This window comes from Gracilinanus agilis, chromosome 5 (genome assembly GCF_016433145.1).
Source record: "Gracilinanus agilis isolate LMUSP501 chromosome 5, AgileGrace, whole genome shotgun sequence".
Classification (NCBI taxonomy): domain Eukaryota; kingdom Metazoa; phylum Chordata; class Mammalia; order Didelphimorphia; family Didelphidae; genus Gracilinanus; species Gracilinanus agilis.
Window position 1 is genome coordinate 155,871,526 of NC_058134.1, and position 17,466 is coordinate 155,888,991.

At 36.4% G+C, this 17,466-nt stretch overlaps 1 protein-coding gene across 1 annotated transcript in view; it reads right to left on the bottom strand.

Annotated features, from left to right (window-relative positions):
• Window positions 1-1,837: 1,837 nt before the first annotated feature.
• The window catches only part of LOC123248609 (gamma-secretase activating protein), a 107,230-nt gene continuing 91,601 nt past the window's right edge, over window positions 1,838-17,466 (bottom strand). Inside the window, exons 27-31 of the mRNA XM_044677441.1 lie at window positions 16,777-16,896; window positions 15,135-15,196; window positions 13,973-14,074; window positions 4,460-4,559; window positions 1,838-2,687 (exon numbers count right to left, since the gene is read on the bottom strand). Coding sequence (XP_044533376.1) covers window positions 2,596-2,687; window positions 4,460-4,559; window positions 13,973-14,074; window positions 15,135-15,196; window positions 16,777-16,896 — 476 coding nt within the window. The 3' untranslated portion in view covers window positions 1,838-2,595. The remainder of the gene's footprint in view (window positions 2,688-4,459; window positions 4,560-13,972; window positions 14,075-15,134; window positions 15,197-16,776; window positions 16,897-17,466) is intronic.

Genomic DNA, 17,466 nt, shown 5'->3' on the forward strand with positions numbered 1-17,466 from the left:
ATCAATAAGCACATGAGAAAGTGTTCTAAATCTCTAATAATTAGAGAAATGCAAATCAAAACAACTCTGAGGTATCACCTCACACCTAGCAGATTGGCTAAAATGAAAGAAGGGGAGAGTAATGAATGCTGGAGGGGATGTGGCAAAATTGGGACATTAATGCATTGCTGGTGGAGCTGTGAACTGATCCAGCCATTCTGCCTGGCAATTTGGAATCATGCTCAAAGGGCTATAAAAGAATGGCTGCCCTTTGATCCAGCCACACCATTGCTGGGTTTGTACCCCAAAGAGGTTAGATAAACAGACTTGTACGAAAATATTTATAGCTGCGCTTTTTGTGGTGGCAACAAATTGGAAAAGGAGGGTAATGTCCTTCAATTGGGGAATGGCTGAACAAACTGTGGTATATGCGGGTGATGGAATACTATTGTGCTAAAAGGAATAACAAACTGGAGGAGTTCCAGGCGAACTGGAGAGACCTCCGGGAACTGATGCAGAGCGAAAGGAGCAGAGCCAGAAGAACATTGTACACAGAGACTGACATACTGTGGTAAAATTGAATGTAATGGACCTCTGTACCAGCAGCAATACAATGACCCAGGACAATTCTGAGGGATTTATGGTAAAGATGCTACCCACATTCAGAGGAAGGACTGCAGGAGAGGAAACATATAAGAAAAACAACTGCTTGAACGCATGGGTCGGGGTGGACATGATTGAGGGTGTGGACTTGAAACTACCACACCAATGCAACTACCAACAATTTGGAAATTGGTCTTGATCAAGGACACATGACAAAACTAGTGGAAATGTGCGTCAGCCATGGGTGGGGAGAGTGCGGGGGGTGAAGGGGAAAGTAGGAGCATGAATCATGTAACCATGTTAAAAATGAATATTAATAAATGTTTGAAAAAAACATAAAACATTTAAAAATAACAGTCTACCTTACAGAGTAAGGATAAAGGCAACTTTTTTCCCCAGTTGACTCAGGAATAGAAGATGAAAGGTGTGTACATTACGTATATGCATATGTACTTCTACTATGTATATGAATATAAACATATCAATATACACATGAATACATGTGTGAAATTTTTATATTTTATGTCATTACATATAGTGTATTATATGTCTATGAACTTATAGGTATCATATATGTTTGTGTAATTATATATATATATATTTATGTATCATGAATACATTAATTGCCCCAGGCTAAAAACCTCTGTTCTAGAGCTACTAAAACCGTTATGGATCATAGTGGCTCAACTTTAGGTGTTATGTGATCCTGGGATTGGAAAATGTCAAAGTTTATCTTCAAAGGCGAAGATTAAGGCAATATGCTCATGGTCTTTCTCAACTTGAATAGGAATGGAAGATGATGGGCACAATGATTTATATGTAAATATTTTACTTATTGATTTTTATTTTGGTTTACTATCTTATTTTATACCCAATTAAAATGTTTCCTTACTAAAAAAAAATACTATTCCAAAAAATCACTCATAAACCAATGTAGAAAAAAATGTTAAAAACTTTTGCCCAATGGGAAAGAAAAGCAGGGACAGAGCCCTGGGCAATGTCCACAAATCAGTGCACAGAAGGGGAAAATGGAATCTCTAGAAGTGATAATGAAGGATGTGATTGGAGGAGAACCAAGATTTTGTAGACTCTTGAAAGCCAAGAAATAATTCTTGTAGTTATACATCCTGACTTTTTGAAAAGAGCTATGATTTCAAATAAACAAACAAACAAAATACCAACAACCTTTTAGCCAAACCTTTGGATGGAATTTTAATATCAAGATTTGTCTAAATAGACAGTTTATAAACACTTAAAAATGTCAACAATATAAAATTAAATAAGAGTTCCCTGTAATCATTTTAATTACAAACTCCAAGTGCACAATATACAAACATTACAAATTATTCTACATTGGAAAGAAAGGCAGCTTTAATTAAATACAATCAATAAAAGAAAAGGCTTCTAAACTCAAAACAGAGTTTTCATGTTAAATGTATAACTTTTCCTCTCTTTTATCGTACGTATACTATTTATAAAAAAAGGGTCCCATTTGTTTTTCTTATCCTATTGTCCACATTTTCAATGTAAAAATTTGGTAAAATGTTTAAACCTCCAGCCATTTTGTGTTGAGATACCACATACTTTTTCTCAAGTCTACATTTTTTTCTTCAGAAAACAGACAGTACAGAAGTGGAGAGGCTCTTCTCTGTACAGTATCTGAAAGGCCATTTGCTTGCTCTCTAGATCTTGTCATTTTCTATACACATGCCTTTCATCATCTGTTCAGAAGTGGAAAACTAAAGCAATTTAGGCTAGCATTTGAAGGATATCTCTGAAAATGTTCAACTTCTTGAAAGGTTTTTTCCTTTCCCCAAATTTAAGTCATTATTCTTCACTTTCAGTAATGGGTCCTGAGCTCTGTACCACCTAGTTGACTTCAGAGCATCTGGGAATGTTTTCCTCAATGTAAACTGTTCTAAAATTCAGCTCAAAAGTCCTTCACCAACATTTTTAAAAAACACTGGAAAGAGTGATGCAAGTTCCTGGAAGTCCTTGGTTGTCGCAGCACTTTTATAAGTTCAAGAGGACTGTGGTCTGTTTCAGTGCAGTTTCCTCTACAAATTTTGTGTCCACACTGTCACACTCTTCAAAGGGATTCAGAGCTAGAGGGGGAAAAAAGAGGAGGAGGAGGTTATTGTGAACCTCTAGCATTCATGCAGGTTGCCTTCCAATTCAATCTCTGAGTGGGAAGAGCACCTTCTGAGGTCATCTAGTATAACTCAAATAGGAAGTCCCTCTAAGATATCCACAAGCATGGTGGCCACTAGCCTCTAGAAATGGAAAACACATTACCAAGTGATGCAAACTATTCCATTCTTGAATTGTTCGGAATGATTTTCCTGATACTGGGCCAAAATCTATCTCTCTATAACTTCTACGCAAGGCAGTAAGGTAGCACAGTGAAGAGAGTTCTGCACCTGGAATCTGGAAGACTCATCTTCCTGAGCTCAAATCTGCCCTCCATGGTTTTCTAGTTGTATGACTCTGGGGACTTAACCCTGTTTGCCTCAGTTTCTTCATCTATAAAATGAGCTGGAAAAGAAAAAGACAAAGTATTCCAGGATCTTTGCCAAGAAAATCCCAAATGGGGTGAAAATGATTTGGATACACTTGAAAAATGACTGGACAACTTCTACGAACTGACTCAAGTTTTGCTTTGGGGGCCAACCGTTTCACATGAGTTTGAAGTTCATTACCATTAGGGTTTTCATATTTTTACAAAATTAAAAATTTTCTAAGGTCTCAACACCTAGGAAAGAGGATTTGCTTGCAACAGCCCCAAAGATTACAAACTATTTTCTTTTAACAAAGCACCAAAAATCCTAGGCTCTACCAATTACTAAGTGTGAGACAGTGGGCAAGTTATATCATTTTTTTGCAGCCTCGAGGTATCTCATCTATAAAATGAGTGCGTTGGCATAAATGGCCTCAAAATCCATCATCTTTTTAGTCTTAGTTTTTGCTATTTGTGACTCATTCATAAAGGCAGCATTGTAATCATGAAGTATTTTTTTAAAAGTAGTACAGAATCGAATAAATAAAATAATGAGTTAATAATGTTTTCTACACTTTCCTAAAATCATCACCCCACTAGCAAGTTAAGAGAAGACCTTCAGAAGATCGAGTGCTATTCACAAGAATTTGAAGGGTGGAAGGGCAGTGCTGAATGGAAATTTGAAGTATCAGGATGAGCTTATAGCAGACTAACACTTTTCCATTTAAGTATAAAATACCTAAATTTTTCACAAAGTAAAGTGTCTCTTTAGTAAAGGCTACATGCATAGAATAAAATGACACTTCACTTATAACTTCCAGTATAGATGTTTTAAAGATGGAGAAATTGTGGAAATAAGCAAGTTAAATCTTCATCTAAGGACTGTGTAGGAAGGAATATAACAAAACTAAGAAACAAGCTCTAGTCTTGGCTCTGCCTCTGTCTTATTCTTGACTCTACTTCTGACTTGGGATTGCAGATTTAGAAGTGTAATGGGGAAAATAGGAAACTTAAGATGACATCTATTCTTTCTTATCTTAAGCTTCCTATTTTCCCCAATACAGAAGAGATCTCGAAGACTTTCTAGTAGTCCAATTTCCTAATTTTACACATAAGGAAATTGAGGCCCAAGGAGATTAAATGACTTGCCCAAGGTCACAGAAGGAACAGATCTATATCACCTGGGACACATTGCTGAAATCCTCCAGCTTTAATTTTTCCTTCTGTAAAATAAGCATGTTTGACTGAATTGTCCCTGTATCCAAAAAAAGAATAGAACTTTGATTTCAGCTTTTGGATATGTCAGAAGTGATTATGCTTTTCTAACTGGACATTAAATAAATAGAAAGAAGTAGAATTAAAATAGAGAATGAAGGATACCTTGATGAGGAGCTTCTATCTCTGCCAGTACTTCAATCAAAAAATTTAGAGGCAGGAAGTCGACAAGGAATGATGTCTTGTCAATTGCAGGATTTCGGAACTAAAAAGAAATCATTCACAAAATTAGTTTATTCTAAAGGTTAGTCACCACTTAGAACCAATTAGCACTATGCAAAAGTGGAATCAGCTACCTCAGGAGGAACAAAATGAATTCATAAGCAACAGCAACAGGATCATTTTTGGGGATACTGTATTCATACCTGGAGGAGATGGTCTTTGAAGGCCCCCCAAAGTCCAAAGATTCTGTGAATGTCTTAACTGACAACTCTGATCTAGGCAAACTTACTTTAAATTTTAAAAAACCATCATTATGGCTACTTCCTCTGGTGGTACAGATCAGAACTCCATTCATGCCTCCCATCCATCTTTCACTAAACACTAAACTACTACCCTCTCACCCTTCTTGAGTGAATTTCCTCTCTTCTGAATCTGGGTAGAACTACAAATCTCAGGGGTTTTGTGCCCAACTAACCCACGTTGCTCTACAAGTAAAATGGGGTGGGGCTGTAAAGTCCCTACATTGTAAAAGGAATGTTACATTCTAATTATAAAGACAACATATAAAATAGAACTGAAGGGGGGATGAGGCAGGTACCAATAGGAACAAGGTAGAAAAGTCCGGAGAACCATGAACAGGGAGAGAAATGAACCATGACTGGCCTGAACATTTTCTCAAATGGAGGTTCCAGGCAGGAACTCTTCCTTTGGAACAAGAGGGTTGGCTATAGGATGGGAATAATTTTCAGGGAATGAAGGCAGTTGGAGTAGAGATGGAAAAGCCCAGAGAGTCAACAACAGAGCTGAGAGAGAAGAATAGACAAAGGTTCATGGAGAAGCTTAGAGTGGCTATTAAAAGTACTGTATAATTTACCAAAAGATCCAATCCACTTTTATGTTAGGTCCACTTCGCTGTCCATTTGCAGTAGTTTACCCACACACTTTACTGTCCATTTGTAGTGCTTATCCAAGATATTAATTACTGACAGACTAGCTCTACAGGCTATCCTTTCAACTGCATATCGAAATCTGGACAAAAGGCATTTTCTCTCCATGGGTAGTTAAGTCAAACTCTGGAGTGATTGTGGCTCTTTAAATGGGACCTTCAAAGTTCATAGGCTTATTCATTCAATCAGTATAACATAATCAAAATGGGAATATTAGGAGGACCTTCCTCTTTTTTCATTTGGACTCTCTAGTGAGCATCCTACATGAAAGTAGCCAAGACCTTTTGGCAAGCATATATGCCCCTGTTCTATGCCTCACTACATATTTATTAAGGCAGGTAGGTGGGTGGTGCAGTGGGCAGAGTGCCAAGGCTGGAAGGAAAACAACTTTCTGAGTTCAAATCTGACCTCAGACATTTAATAGCTAAGAGAACCTAAACAGGTCATCTAATCCTGCTTGCCTCAGTTTCCTCATCTATAAAATAAGCTGGAGAAGGAAATGGCAAATCACTTTAGTATCTTTGTCAAGAAAACCTCAAATGGGATTATGAGTAGTCAGACACAACTGAAATGATCAAACAACATATTGATAATCAGAAGGTCACTGAACAAAATGATCTCTGTTGTTGCTTCTTTCAAGGTATTTCAGATGTTTTTAACAAATGCACAGAAGACATTGAACTTAGAGGATAGCCTTAAGGTTAATTTGGCTATATTGAATCATTTTGTAAACAGTCTCTGGGTCAACCAGCAATAACCACAGTGGCACCTTGAATTCCCTATATCAGTGGATATAGAAACAGACCTCTGAAGAATGACTTGGAAAACCACAAATTAACATTATCTCCACTGTACTGTATTTTTATTTATTTTGTCAAACATTTCCCAATTACATTTTAATCTAGTTTCAGCTAGGGTTTAATATCTCTACTCTATACCCTTCAGGAAATAATGTGATTAAAAAGAGACTGTGGTATGCTATAAAGCAATGATGGCAAAACTTTTAGAGACTGAGTGCCCAAACTGCAACCCTCACACTGCATGTGAGCCCCCAACCTTACTCCAGATAGGGGAGGGAGGAAAAGCGCCCATTGGGCTGCTGGGCAGAGGGGCAGGTGTTGAAAAAAATGTCAAGTGCATGCGGAGAGGAGGAGGGAATCAAACCTCTCCAGCACACATGCAATAGGTTTGCCAACATGGTTATTATAAAATATAATTTATTTTCAAAAGCTTTTTTTTGGTCCTTTCTTAGGCCTTTATAAAGGAAACCATCAATAAATATATAAGGTATCCATGTAAACATCTTATGATAGGGAAAGGTAGACATATATATTCTTAATTTTATTATCTTTTACAGTATAAATAACATTTAGTTTAGTAATATTTCCTTTGTTTTATGAGTCACTATCATCAAAGAATCCTTCATCCAAAGAGTCTCTTTAGGGTTGTCCACAGAAATCAGATTCAATCTATTACTAGCGCCCTTGCTTCTGCCATAATGGTGACAGAAAAGGAGGCAGAAAACATAAAGAAATTGACCATTTTTTGGCTGTTCAAAAACTTTAGCTTAGTAGTTGGCAATCTAAAGGCAAGCTCTTTGTCCAAAAAGTAATGATTGAACCCACTACTGATATTCTCACCAGCAAACTGAGACTGGAGTTCATTGGAGGTTAGACTTAAAGAAGCAAAGAGAACAGTTGGTTTTGGAGATGATAGAAAGAAAACAAGAAATATTACTTGATGAGTCATTTGATCATGCCCTACTGCAAAGCTCATAATGAGTATTTCCAATAAAATTACCATGAAAATAATTGCAGCCTATGCTTATTACAAAGGATGCAAATGACATGCTTATTGCTAAGAACAAAGAGGCAGAGAAAGAACATATTCCCTTGCATTTAAAGCCTTCAAAGTAACTCAAAATATTTCAAAGCAATAAGTGAATACATGAAGACAGCAAACAATCTGTTGAAAAATGCAAATTAGGAATAAAGAATGAAAAAAAGAACTATATACTGCTAAATCTATTCATCAAAAATATTTTCCCCAAAAGAATGACGTGGGAAGCAGAAAATAACATTGGAGAGGGAGGTAGTAATACGTTGTAATTTATTTCCACATTACATATCAATACAAATTTTTCAATATTCATTTTCTGATATTTTGAAATTCATGTTCTTTCTCTCCCTCATATCCCACTAAAAAAGGGCCAATAATATGTTATAGGTTGTACATATATTATCATATAATACATATTTCCATGTTTGTCATGCTATGAGAGAAGACATATATTGCTTTCACTAGATAAAAATTTCTGGGGGAAACAAATTAAAAATTATCATGTTTCAATCTGTAATCAACCTCTGTCTGTTACTTCTATGGAAGAATATATTCTTTTTTTGTTATAAGTCCCTTGGAGTTGTCATAGATTCTTGCCTTATCAATTATGGTTAAGTCATTCACAGTTGATCATCATATATTGTTGTGGTTACTGTGTATAATGTTTTCCTAGTTCTGCTCACTTCACTTTGCATCACTTCACATAAGTCTTTCCAGGTTTTTTGTGATCATTTTTGTTATTTCTTATGGCACAATAGTATTCCACTACAATCATATACCAAAACTTCTTTAGCCATTCCCCAAATGATGGACATCCCTTCAGTTTCCAGTTCTTTGCCATCACAAAAGAGCTGCTATAAATATTTTACAGATACGTTATTTCTCCCTATCTTTCATCTCTTTGGGATACAGACCTAGTAGTGATACTGCCGAGTCAAAGGGTATGCACTGTTTTATGGTCCTTGGGACATGGTTCCAAATTCCTCTCCAGAATGATTATATCAGTTCACAGCTCTTCCAGCAATAAATTAGTGTCCTGATTTTCTCACATCTTCAACATTCATCATTTTCCATTTTTGTCAAGTTAGCTAGTCTGAGAGGTTTGAAGTGATAACTCAAGAGTTGTTTTAGTAACTAGTGATTTGGAACATTTTTTCATGTGACTAAAAATAATTAAATTTTTTTTCCTCTGAAAATGACCTGTTCATATATACTTTGACTATTTTTCAATTGGAAAATGTTTTGTGTTCTTATAGATTTGACTTAATTCTCTATGTATCTGAGAAATGAAGTCTTTATTAGAGACTTGCTATAGGGATTTTCCCCCAGTTTTGTTGCCTTTTAATCTTGGTTGTATTGATTTTGTTTGTGCAGAAACTTTTTAATTTAATGTAATAAGAGCTATCTTTTTCATATCTCACAATGTTCTCAACATTTTGATGTAAATCCTCCCCTTATCCATAAGTCTAACAAGTGATCTATCCTGTGCTCCTCTAATTTGTCTATAATATCACCCTTTATTTCTAAAGTATATGTCCATTTTGACTGTAGCTTGTTATATGGCATGAGCTGTTGGTCTATGCCTAATTTTTGCCTAAACGTTTTCCAGTTTTTCCAGAAGTTTTTGTTAAATAGAGAGTTCTTCCAAAAGTTTGGATCTTTGGGTTTCTCAAACACTAGGTCATTATGGTCATTTAACATTGTGTGTCGAGTGCCTAATCGATTCCACTGCTTCTCCACTCTATTTTTTAGCCAGTACCAGATTTTTTTGATGGTTTCTGCTTTATGATACAATTTGAGATCCAGTAAAGCTAAGCCACATCCCTTCATATTTTTTTCATTAACTCCCTTGATATTCTAGTTTTTCTATTCTTCCAGATGGATTTTATTTTTTCTAGCTCTTTGAAATAGTTTTTTGGGTAATTTGATTGGTATGGCACTAAATAAATTAATTAATTTAGGAAGAATTGTCATTTTATTACATTGGTTTGGCCTACTCTGGGGAAATTAATGTTTTTCCAGTTGTTTAGATCTGACTTTATTTGTGTGAAAAGTGTTTTGTAGTTGTGATCATATAGTTCCTGGGTTTGTCTTGACAGGTAGACCCCTAGTTATTTTATACTGTTTACAGTTATTTTAAATGGGATTTCTCTTTGCATCTTTTGCTGTCGGGCTTTACTTGTAGTATGGAAGAATGCTGAAGAGAATAGCATTTTGAAATGGAATTTAGTTTAGTTTGGCAGAAAAAAATCATTCCATTTTTTCTCTCTTTCATTCACCCTCCAAACTTCTTTCTCTGTCATTCCCCAGAAGGCTTCTCCTCCTATGCTGTATAGCCTTTTCTTCTCATTGGTCAGTTTCTCCCAGAACCTCTATTTTTGGAAGAGCCCAGGATAGTCATATTCACTCCTTCATTCCTCTTTGGACTTCATTCCTGCCCCAGTGAAATTATCATTCCATTACTCAATTAGAATATAAGCTTCCTAATGGCCAGGATTAACTATTTCTGTTTTTATATGTATTCCCAGAGCTCAGTGTAGTTCCTGGTACATAGCAAGTGCTTAAAAAATGCTTGTTGACTTGTTGGCTTGACTCATTATTGGTAGAGGAGTCATTCCTGAATTAGCTTTTAGTTGTATAATCAGACTTCAGTTTTTTGGGGTAAAGATAAAAATTCATAAAAAGCTAAATTAATTTTTTAAGCATTAGAAAAATGTGACACACAATTATAACTATATCTATTAAAATGAATTATTGATAATGAGATGCTGTAGAAGAAAGGAAATAGATACCAAATGCAATTATTTAATTTTAAAAATTAACATATATTAATCAACCACCATAAGGAAAAGACAAAAAGAGCGTAAAACTATCAGAAAACATTTGACTTACTTACCAGATCAAAAGATATGGCAGCCAAAGAAAAATAGTTTAGAATGTTACCTTTTTTTGTAAAAAATGGTAGATTGTAAGTAATATCACCTAGTAACACAGAGAAGCAAAAGAAAGTAAAACTACTTAAAAGAAATATTGGTGGGAGACCCATCTAAGTAAGTCATACTTAAATATGAAAATTGAATAAAGACAAACAAAAATAAAACGAAAAAGAGAGGCAAGGTTTTAAAAAAAACTGTTCATCATCAAAAAACGTAGGATTAACCCATTTCTCGACAACTAGTTATTACAGTGGACTACAGCTAGAAAGACTTTAGTTTAAATCTGGCCTCAGACACTTACTAGCTGTATGAGGTAAGTAAGGTGTGACTTTAGGTAAGTCACATAACTCTGTTTGCCTCTATGTCCTCATCTTTAAAATGAGAAGGAGAAGTAAATGTCAAACCACTCCAGTATCTTTGCCAAGAAAACCCCAAACAGGGTCATGAAAGATAGACATGATTGAAATGACTGAACGAACCAAATTTCTTCTATAACATTAAAGTATAATCTGTGCATACATCTAAATTATGTAAAATTCACTGAAAAACATAGAGAGATTACTCTTTGATACTCCAGTCATTATTATCAGGTAAGGCTTATAAAAGAGAGAGAAATACATCTTCCAAAAGTGCTTGCCACGGTTAGAGAGGAAATCAAGCCAAAGTCCAAGTTGGTAAAGGATCTACTACTGATTGTAATATTTCCAAGATGCTCCTGAATGCAATCACCAAATGGCTAGTCGTATCAAACTCCAAAATATTTCAGAGGCTACCAAATAAGATTTATAAACATTCAAAATATCTCTCTACCTAGGAAAACCAAATGGAATAAGAACACTTGTTGTCTGGATTATAAACAGGTAGATGAACAACTTGGAAAGTTCAAATATCAGAATGTGTATTTTGAATAGTCATTGCAAATGGATAATAATTTGAGCACAGAATTAAACAGGAGATAGAGACAAAGCCAAATCATCTTCAGGAAACTGCAAAGCTCCTTTTAATGACCCCATATGTCTCCATGAAGAAAAGGCCACTTTTTTAATGTTATTATCCTAATGACATTGTTCTATGACCGTGAATGATAGAACATAATAGTTTCCGAAAAGGTTAAAAAATAATATTATTCAAAGGCAACAGCGGAATATACAGTGACTTTTGGCAGACTATGAAGCATAAAGCTAAAGGAAATATGAAGAAGAACCAGAGTAATGGATGTCAAACAAGAAATGTATCCATGAAATAAATAAAAGGGCTAGTTACTAGGTAAGGACAAAAGATGACCAGTGCACAGTCATGTGTTCCACTGATATTTTCATAAAGTCAAGAGAAAGAGGGGAAGGCACCTAGATTTCGGGGTGTCCTCCCTGTTACAAACGTAAGGAAAGACATTGACAAGAATTGCACATGTGAGAAGGCACCAAAAGATCTACATCATGAGGTGGCATTGGTGAAATCACAAATTCATTTGAGAATTTTAAGTAATAACATTCATGGTTTTTTTTTTTTCTGTAAGACTTTATTAGCCTCCCTCTGCTTTGAAACTTAACACCTCCGGGTCTTCAACTTCGTCTTCTGTGGAACGAATCTTCTCAGTACATGTGCATGGTCCAGGCAGCTATTTTTTCTGCCTTGGTTTTCTTAGGTGCCATTTCTACTTACTTGTGTGGTAAGTGCATAAGAGGATACAAGGATAGATTCTGAATATGGCAGCTCCACTGTCAATTGATGAGGAAAATGATTTATTATAGTTACCCTGAAAGATTTATTCCACTTTTCCTCTTTTATGTACTCCAACTTTCATTCTTCTTATATTCTCAGGCTCATAGTTTTTTTTTACCATATTTTCCATAACCTGTTTTCCATTCTATTGTGTCTTGCTCTTTCCTGAGACTATTATACTTGCAATCTTATGATTTTACAAAAATAATTTATATTCAAAACTGGTATTACACTTGACTACCATATCTCTGCTTGGCAAGAAAATAAATTATTTGCTAAATGAAGTAATTTCTAAGCTCTTTTGGACTCTTTGTAATGATAATCGATTTGTATCTGTTATATTTCCATAGGAAATGATACTCCGTGTTGAAAGTCTTGTTTTTTAAAAATTAATTTCCCATTTTTGATGCTAAAAAGCTTAAGAGGAAATGTGGTAAAGTGGATAGAGGAAGCCCTGTATTTTCAAATCTCACATCTGACACAAATGGGCTTTGGGATGCTGAGCAATTTACTTATGTCTCAGTGTTCTGGGCCAATAGTGTCAAACTCAAATAGAAACATATCCCTGCCTGGCTGCATATTGGCAGAGAAAACCAAAAATAAACATTAGCTATGTTGCACTGTATTTTTATTTAATTTGTTAAGCATTTCCCAATTGCATTTTAGTCTGCAGTGAGCAATATCTGTGCTCTAATATGGTAAGTTGCAGAAAAGTGCCACATTGGTAAAGGGAGTTTTCTCTTTTGTGAGTTCCATAGTTTAATGAAATCACAGAACCCGCTTCCTTCCTCTAGCCACAACAGTTTGTTTAATAAGCCAGGTTAGAGCTGTTTAAATTGCTTTCCACACATAAATTTTCATTTTCATTTTATTTACTGAATGTGGTCTTTGCTCATGACACATGTAAGTCTTGTCTTAAGAAAAGTATTTATGATATCTAGGTATGAAGCCTCTATGTAGTCTCATAGCCTTTAGCTACTTTCTTATTCCTCAGTCATATCTTCCCATATATTTTTCATCCTCTTCCTCTCCTATGCTCAGTTTTCCAAGAAAGTCAAGTATTAAACTATATGTTGATATAACTTGGAAGGATTTTTGAGTTCTTATTAGAATTGCCCTACCTCCTCATTCTCTTTAGCAGGTTTGTGCACTTACATGACAATTGGGGTTTTTTTGTTTGTTTTTTTAAACCCTTAACTTCTGTGTATTGGCTCCTAGGTGGAAGAGTGGTAAGGGTGGGCAATGGGGGTCAAGTGACTTGCCCAGGGTCACACAGCTGGGAAGTGTCTGAGGCCAGATTTGAACCTAGGACCTCCTGTCTCTAGGTCTGATTCTCAATCCACTGAGCTACCCAGCTGCCCCCTGATAATTGTTTTTAAGGTAATATTTTTATAAAGGAACAAGGATTAGAGGTAAGGTAAAAGAGAAAATAAGCACTTATTAATCACCTACTATGTGCCAAGCACAATGTTAACTGCTTAAAAAACACTGCCTCATTTGAACCTCACAACAACCATGGGAGGTAAGCGCTATTATTATTCTCATTTTATAATTATGGAAACTGAGGCAGCTGGAGGTGACGTGACTTGCCCAGAGCCATGCAGCTAATGTATGAAACTGGATTTGAACTCAGGTCTTCCTGCCTATAGACCCAGTGCTCTATTCATTACACCACTTGGCTGCCTGCTTTGCAGGATAAAATTCCCAAGTACTAAGAAATGCTACTTCATGGATAAACAAATCTTGAAAATATTTTAAAGTAAAATTTGAAAACAGTAATAATGATAGATGACTATATATATATATGTACATATATATATTATATGTATATATATTTAAGATGATCAGAATTCTGTAAGATAGTTTGCCCCAATACTGTTAACTTTATTTTATTACTAGAGACTCCCCCCCTCTGAGAGAGAAAGTAGCCTCAGACGCCAGTAAGTCAGAGAGCCAAATGCAATGATCTGTCCACAATTATGGACTTAATCAGATCTCACACGCTGCCTTACCTGTCTCTTAGGCTTCTGAAGCAGCCGTTTCACATAGTTCCTTGAAATAATGTGAGAATTGAGAGGATGATCCCAGACGTGGCTTATCTTCTGCATGATAGACTATTAAGGGGGAGAAAATATAAAGGAAAAACTTTTACTTCCTAAAAATTCAGTCTGAACCATTTGATTCAAGTAAAGTTACTGAGAGGACAGCATGAACTTTAAGGTCAACAATCTCTTGGAGGAAACACTTTTCCCCTCTTAGGCTAACGAAATACTCCTGAAAACGTCACCTTGCAAACGCCTCTCCAGGATGCGCTGCATCCGATACTTTGGGGAATGTGGGAACCCACGCGCTGGTCCAAAGGGATTTAACTGTGAGACAAATGTACAAAATTCCTGTGTTTTGCCTTTCCACACAGAAGCCAAAGGCGAGATTCTACGCAGCTGCCATTGTTTCAATCATCAAAGAATCACGATAGGGCTTGGAAAGGTGAGGGACCTTCCCTGCGGAGAGGGGCAACGAGGGAGCGCACAAGGCACAAAGTATGCGGAGAACCTGATGACTCAGTAAGCTTCCTCCATCCACCTCCACCCCAAACAAGGTCACATTTCTAAAGAGCTGGCCCTGGAATTTCACTTCCCATGAGTCTTTTTTTCCCATTTTTTCTGGCTTCACTTGCTCATCTCTACACAAAAACAAGGAGTGTCCTCTATGGCCCTTTCACCTCCATGCTTTTCATTCTTCCCAAGACCGGAGAACATTTTTCCCATTGTAGGAAGAGTTGCCGTGGGAGGAAAGGCAGGTTCCATGACCTCCTGACATCATATGAATTTAAATGACGCAACAGTTAGTGGATCCAGCGAAAACCATTTCCCTTACTTCTCAGAATCACTCGTGTAAATATTGCAATTTCCTAAATTCTGAAAAAAAAGCCAAGTCGTCCCATGCCAATGCATTTAATCAATGGGAATATAATGTCAGAGACTGATGCAGCTTGATATACCATCATGGACAAGGGTTGAAAATGAGTATGATTTCATGAAAAGGAATTAGAAAGTAAAACAATCCAAATTTATTTGGCTAGAAATAAGCAAATACTCTCTTCCAGAAAGAAATTTCAGCATTAGAGTCACCATCCAAGAAATAATGAAAAAAAGAGGTAAAATTCAAGATTACCGGAGGAAGACGTGTAACAATGCTGAATTTTAGTTTTTCATTCTTCTCTGTGTTGTCCAGATCTATAAGACAACCAAAGAGCCAGAAAACAATTAAAACCATTTTGTTTTTAGTCCTATGGACCGAAACAGAACTGAAGTTTCTACATAAAATTCAAAAATTCATACATTTTATAATGGTGTTATTTGGATAACACATACCACCATCGCTATGCTTCCCCCAATCTTAGGGTTTGGGAAATCACATTGTGTAACTCCCTAAGGAAATAGACTTTTTAATTAACCATTTTCCAATTATTCTTTTTAAAAAAGGTTACATAACATGGAGAACATATGAATCCTCTAAAGCCCAAACTGACTGATCTTGAAGATGACATGTACAGGGATCATAGCACCAGAAAAGAAGGAAAGGACCTCCTAGCAGGTGCAGCAGGATCAAATGATCAAAGACACAAACCTGGAAAAGACAGACATTAGAAGTCATCTAGTCCAACTCTCTCAGTTTTATAGTTAAGGAAACAGAACAGAAGGGCTGGGCAGCTAGATGGGACACTGAATAAAGCACTGGGATTAGAAAAGGAAAACTTGCTTTCATGAATTCAAATCTGACACATAACTAGCTATATAACCCTGGGCAAGTCACTTAACCCTACTGGTCTCAGTTCCCTGTTTGTACAATGAGCTGCAGAAGAAAATGGCAAACCACTTCAATATCTTTGCCACAAAAACCCAAAATGAAGTCAAAAAAAGTCAGACATAATTGAAATGACTGAAAAAAAGTGAGGGTTAAATGCCCAAGATCATACAGGAAAGGTCTGGCACATCATCAATACTTAATAAATGCTTACTGACTAATTAATTGAAATGCTTGAGGTGGAATTTGGACCTGGGCATTGTTGATTTCACAAAATCCAACACTAACCATCATAAAAGTGGGACAACGACATTTCTTCCAAAAAGCTGCCAGATAGCAAGGAACGATGTCAAGGTTGTTAGATCTGGAGTCAAAGAACCTGGATTTGAATCTTGAATCTGGCACTTTCTATCTGTGTCACCTTAGACACTTGACATTTAGGGCCTCCATTTCTACATTTATAAAATGTGAGGGTTGGAATAGATGAGCTCTAAGGTTCTTCACAGCTCTAAATTTGCAACTAGAAGTTCCTGACTTAAGATACCCTGATTGTATACTAACAATGTCCTCTCCACTAAGCAACACTTCAACTTAACAGGGGACTAATTCTATAATATAAACTCTCTAGCATAACTTGTGCTGATCTTGTTTAAAATTAAATTCAAACAAGAAAAAAATATATATCTATATATAACTCTTCTGTGCTGGCTTTTCTAGCATGAAGCAGCCTGATTTTGAAATGGGAATGCTAAAGAGCTGAAAGTGAGCCATCTGATGACACATTCTTGGACAACAAGCTGAGAGTCTTCGTAGCCTCAAGTGCCTCTATGTTCTGTAAAAGAATCTAAGTGGAGGGAAAAAATAGCTAAGAACCAAGTGAGAAACCCCCAGTGTCTCTTCAAGAGCTGAAGCAGTTTAACTCGGTTGAATTAGGAAAGAAGATTACTTACAAGAAATGGGACACAAGGGAGCCCAGAACCAGCTCTCTAGCTGGGTCAAATGCATTTACCTTTCAAGAGCTTCATGACCCCCGTTTCTGTGAGAAGGAGCACTCCATCATCGATATACTGCAGCAGGCTGTACAGGGGGAGACAGTGGACTCCCAGGGCCAGGTGTAGAGTATGGAAGCCTATAAAGGAAGTCCAAGGGGGCAAGCACAACACAGTCAGAAGATGGACCTCAGACATGGTTCATAAAGACAGACTTTGCCATATGAAGCTCACTGTTTCAATGACAACAACTGGGGGTGTAGTCAAGCTTCAGATTCATCTAGTTAGTAGGGAAAGAGACATTTCTAGAAAGATTAAATAAAAAATGTAATAGAAGAGGTGGCCTATGAAAAGGAGGTAAAGAAACATACAGAAAAGTGGAAAAATAAAGTTTGCAAACCTAAAAAGGAAAATCAGAAAATTAGCCCTCAGGCAACCTCTGATTTATAGACATCCCCTCAGAAACACAAATGCCTCTCTGGGAATAGTTACCTCAAGCCATGACTATTGTTTCAACCTTTTCTTCTGAGACAGTACCATTTAAGATTTTGCTCTCTTCTTCCCAACATAGACTCCCCCCCTCCACCTGAGCCCCTACCTCTAGTCTTTGTTTCTCCTATCATTCATCCTAATGCTGACCCATTATACCACTGGGATAATGACATTTTATCCAAAAAGCTTCCGGATAGAAAGGCTCAATGAAAAGGGTG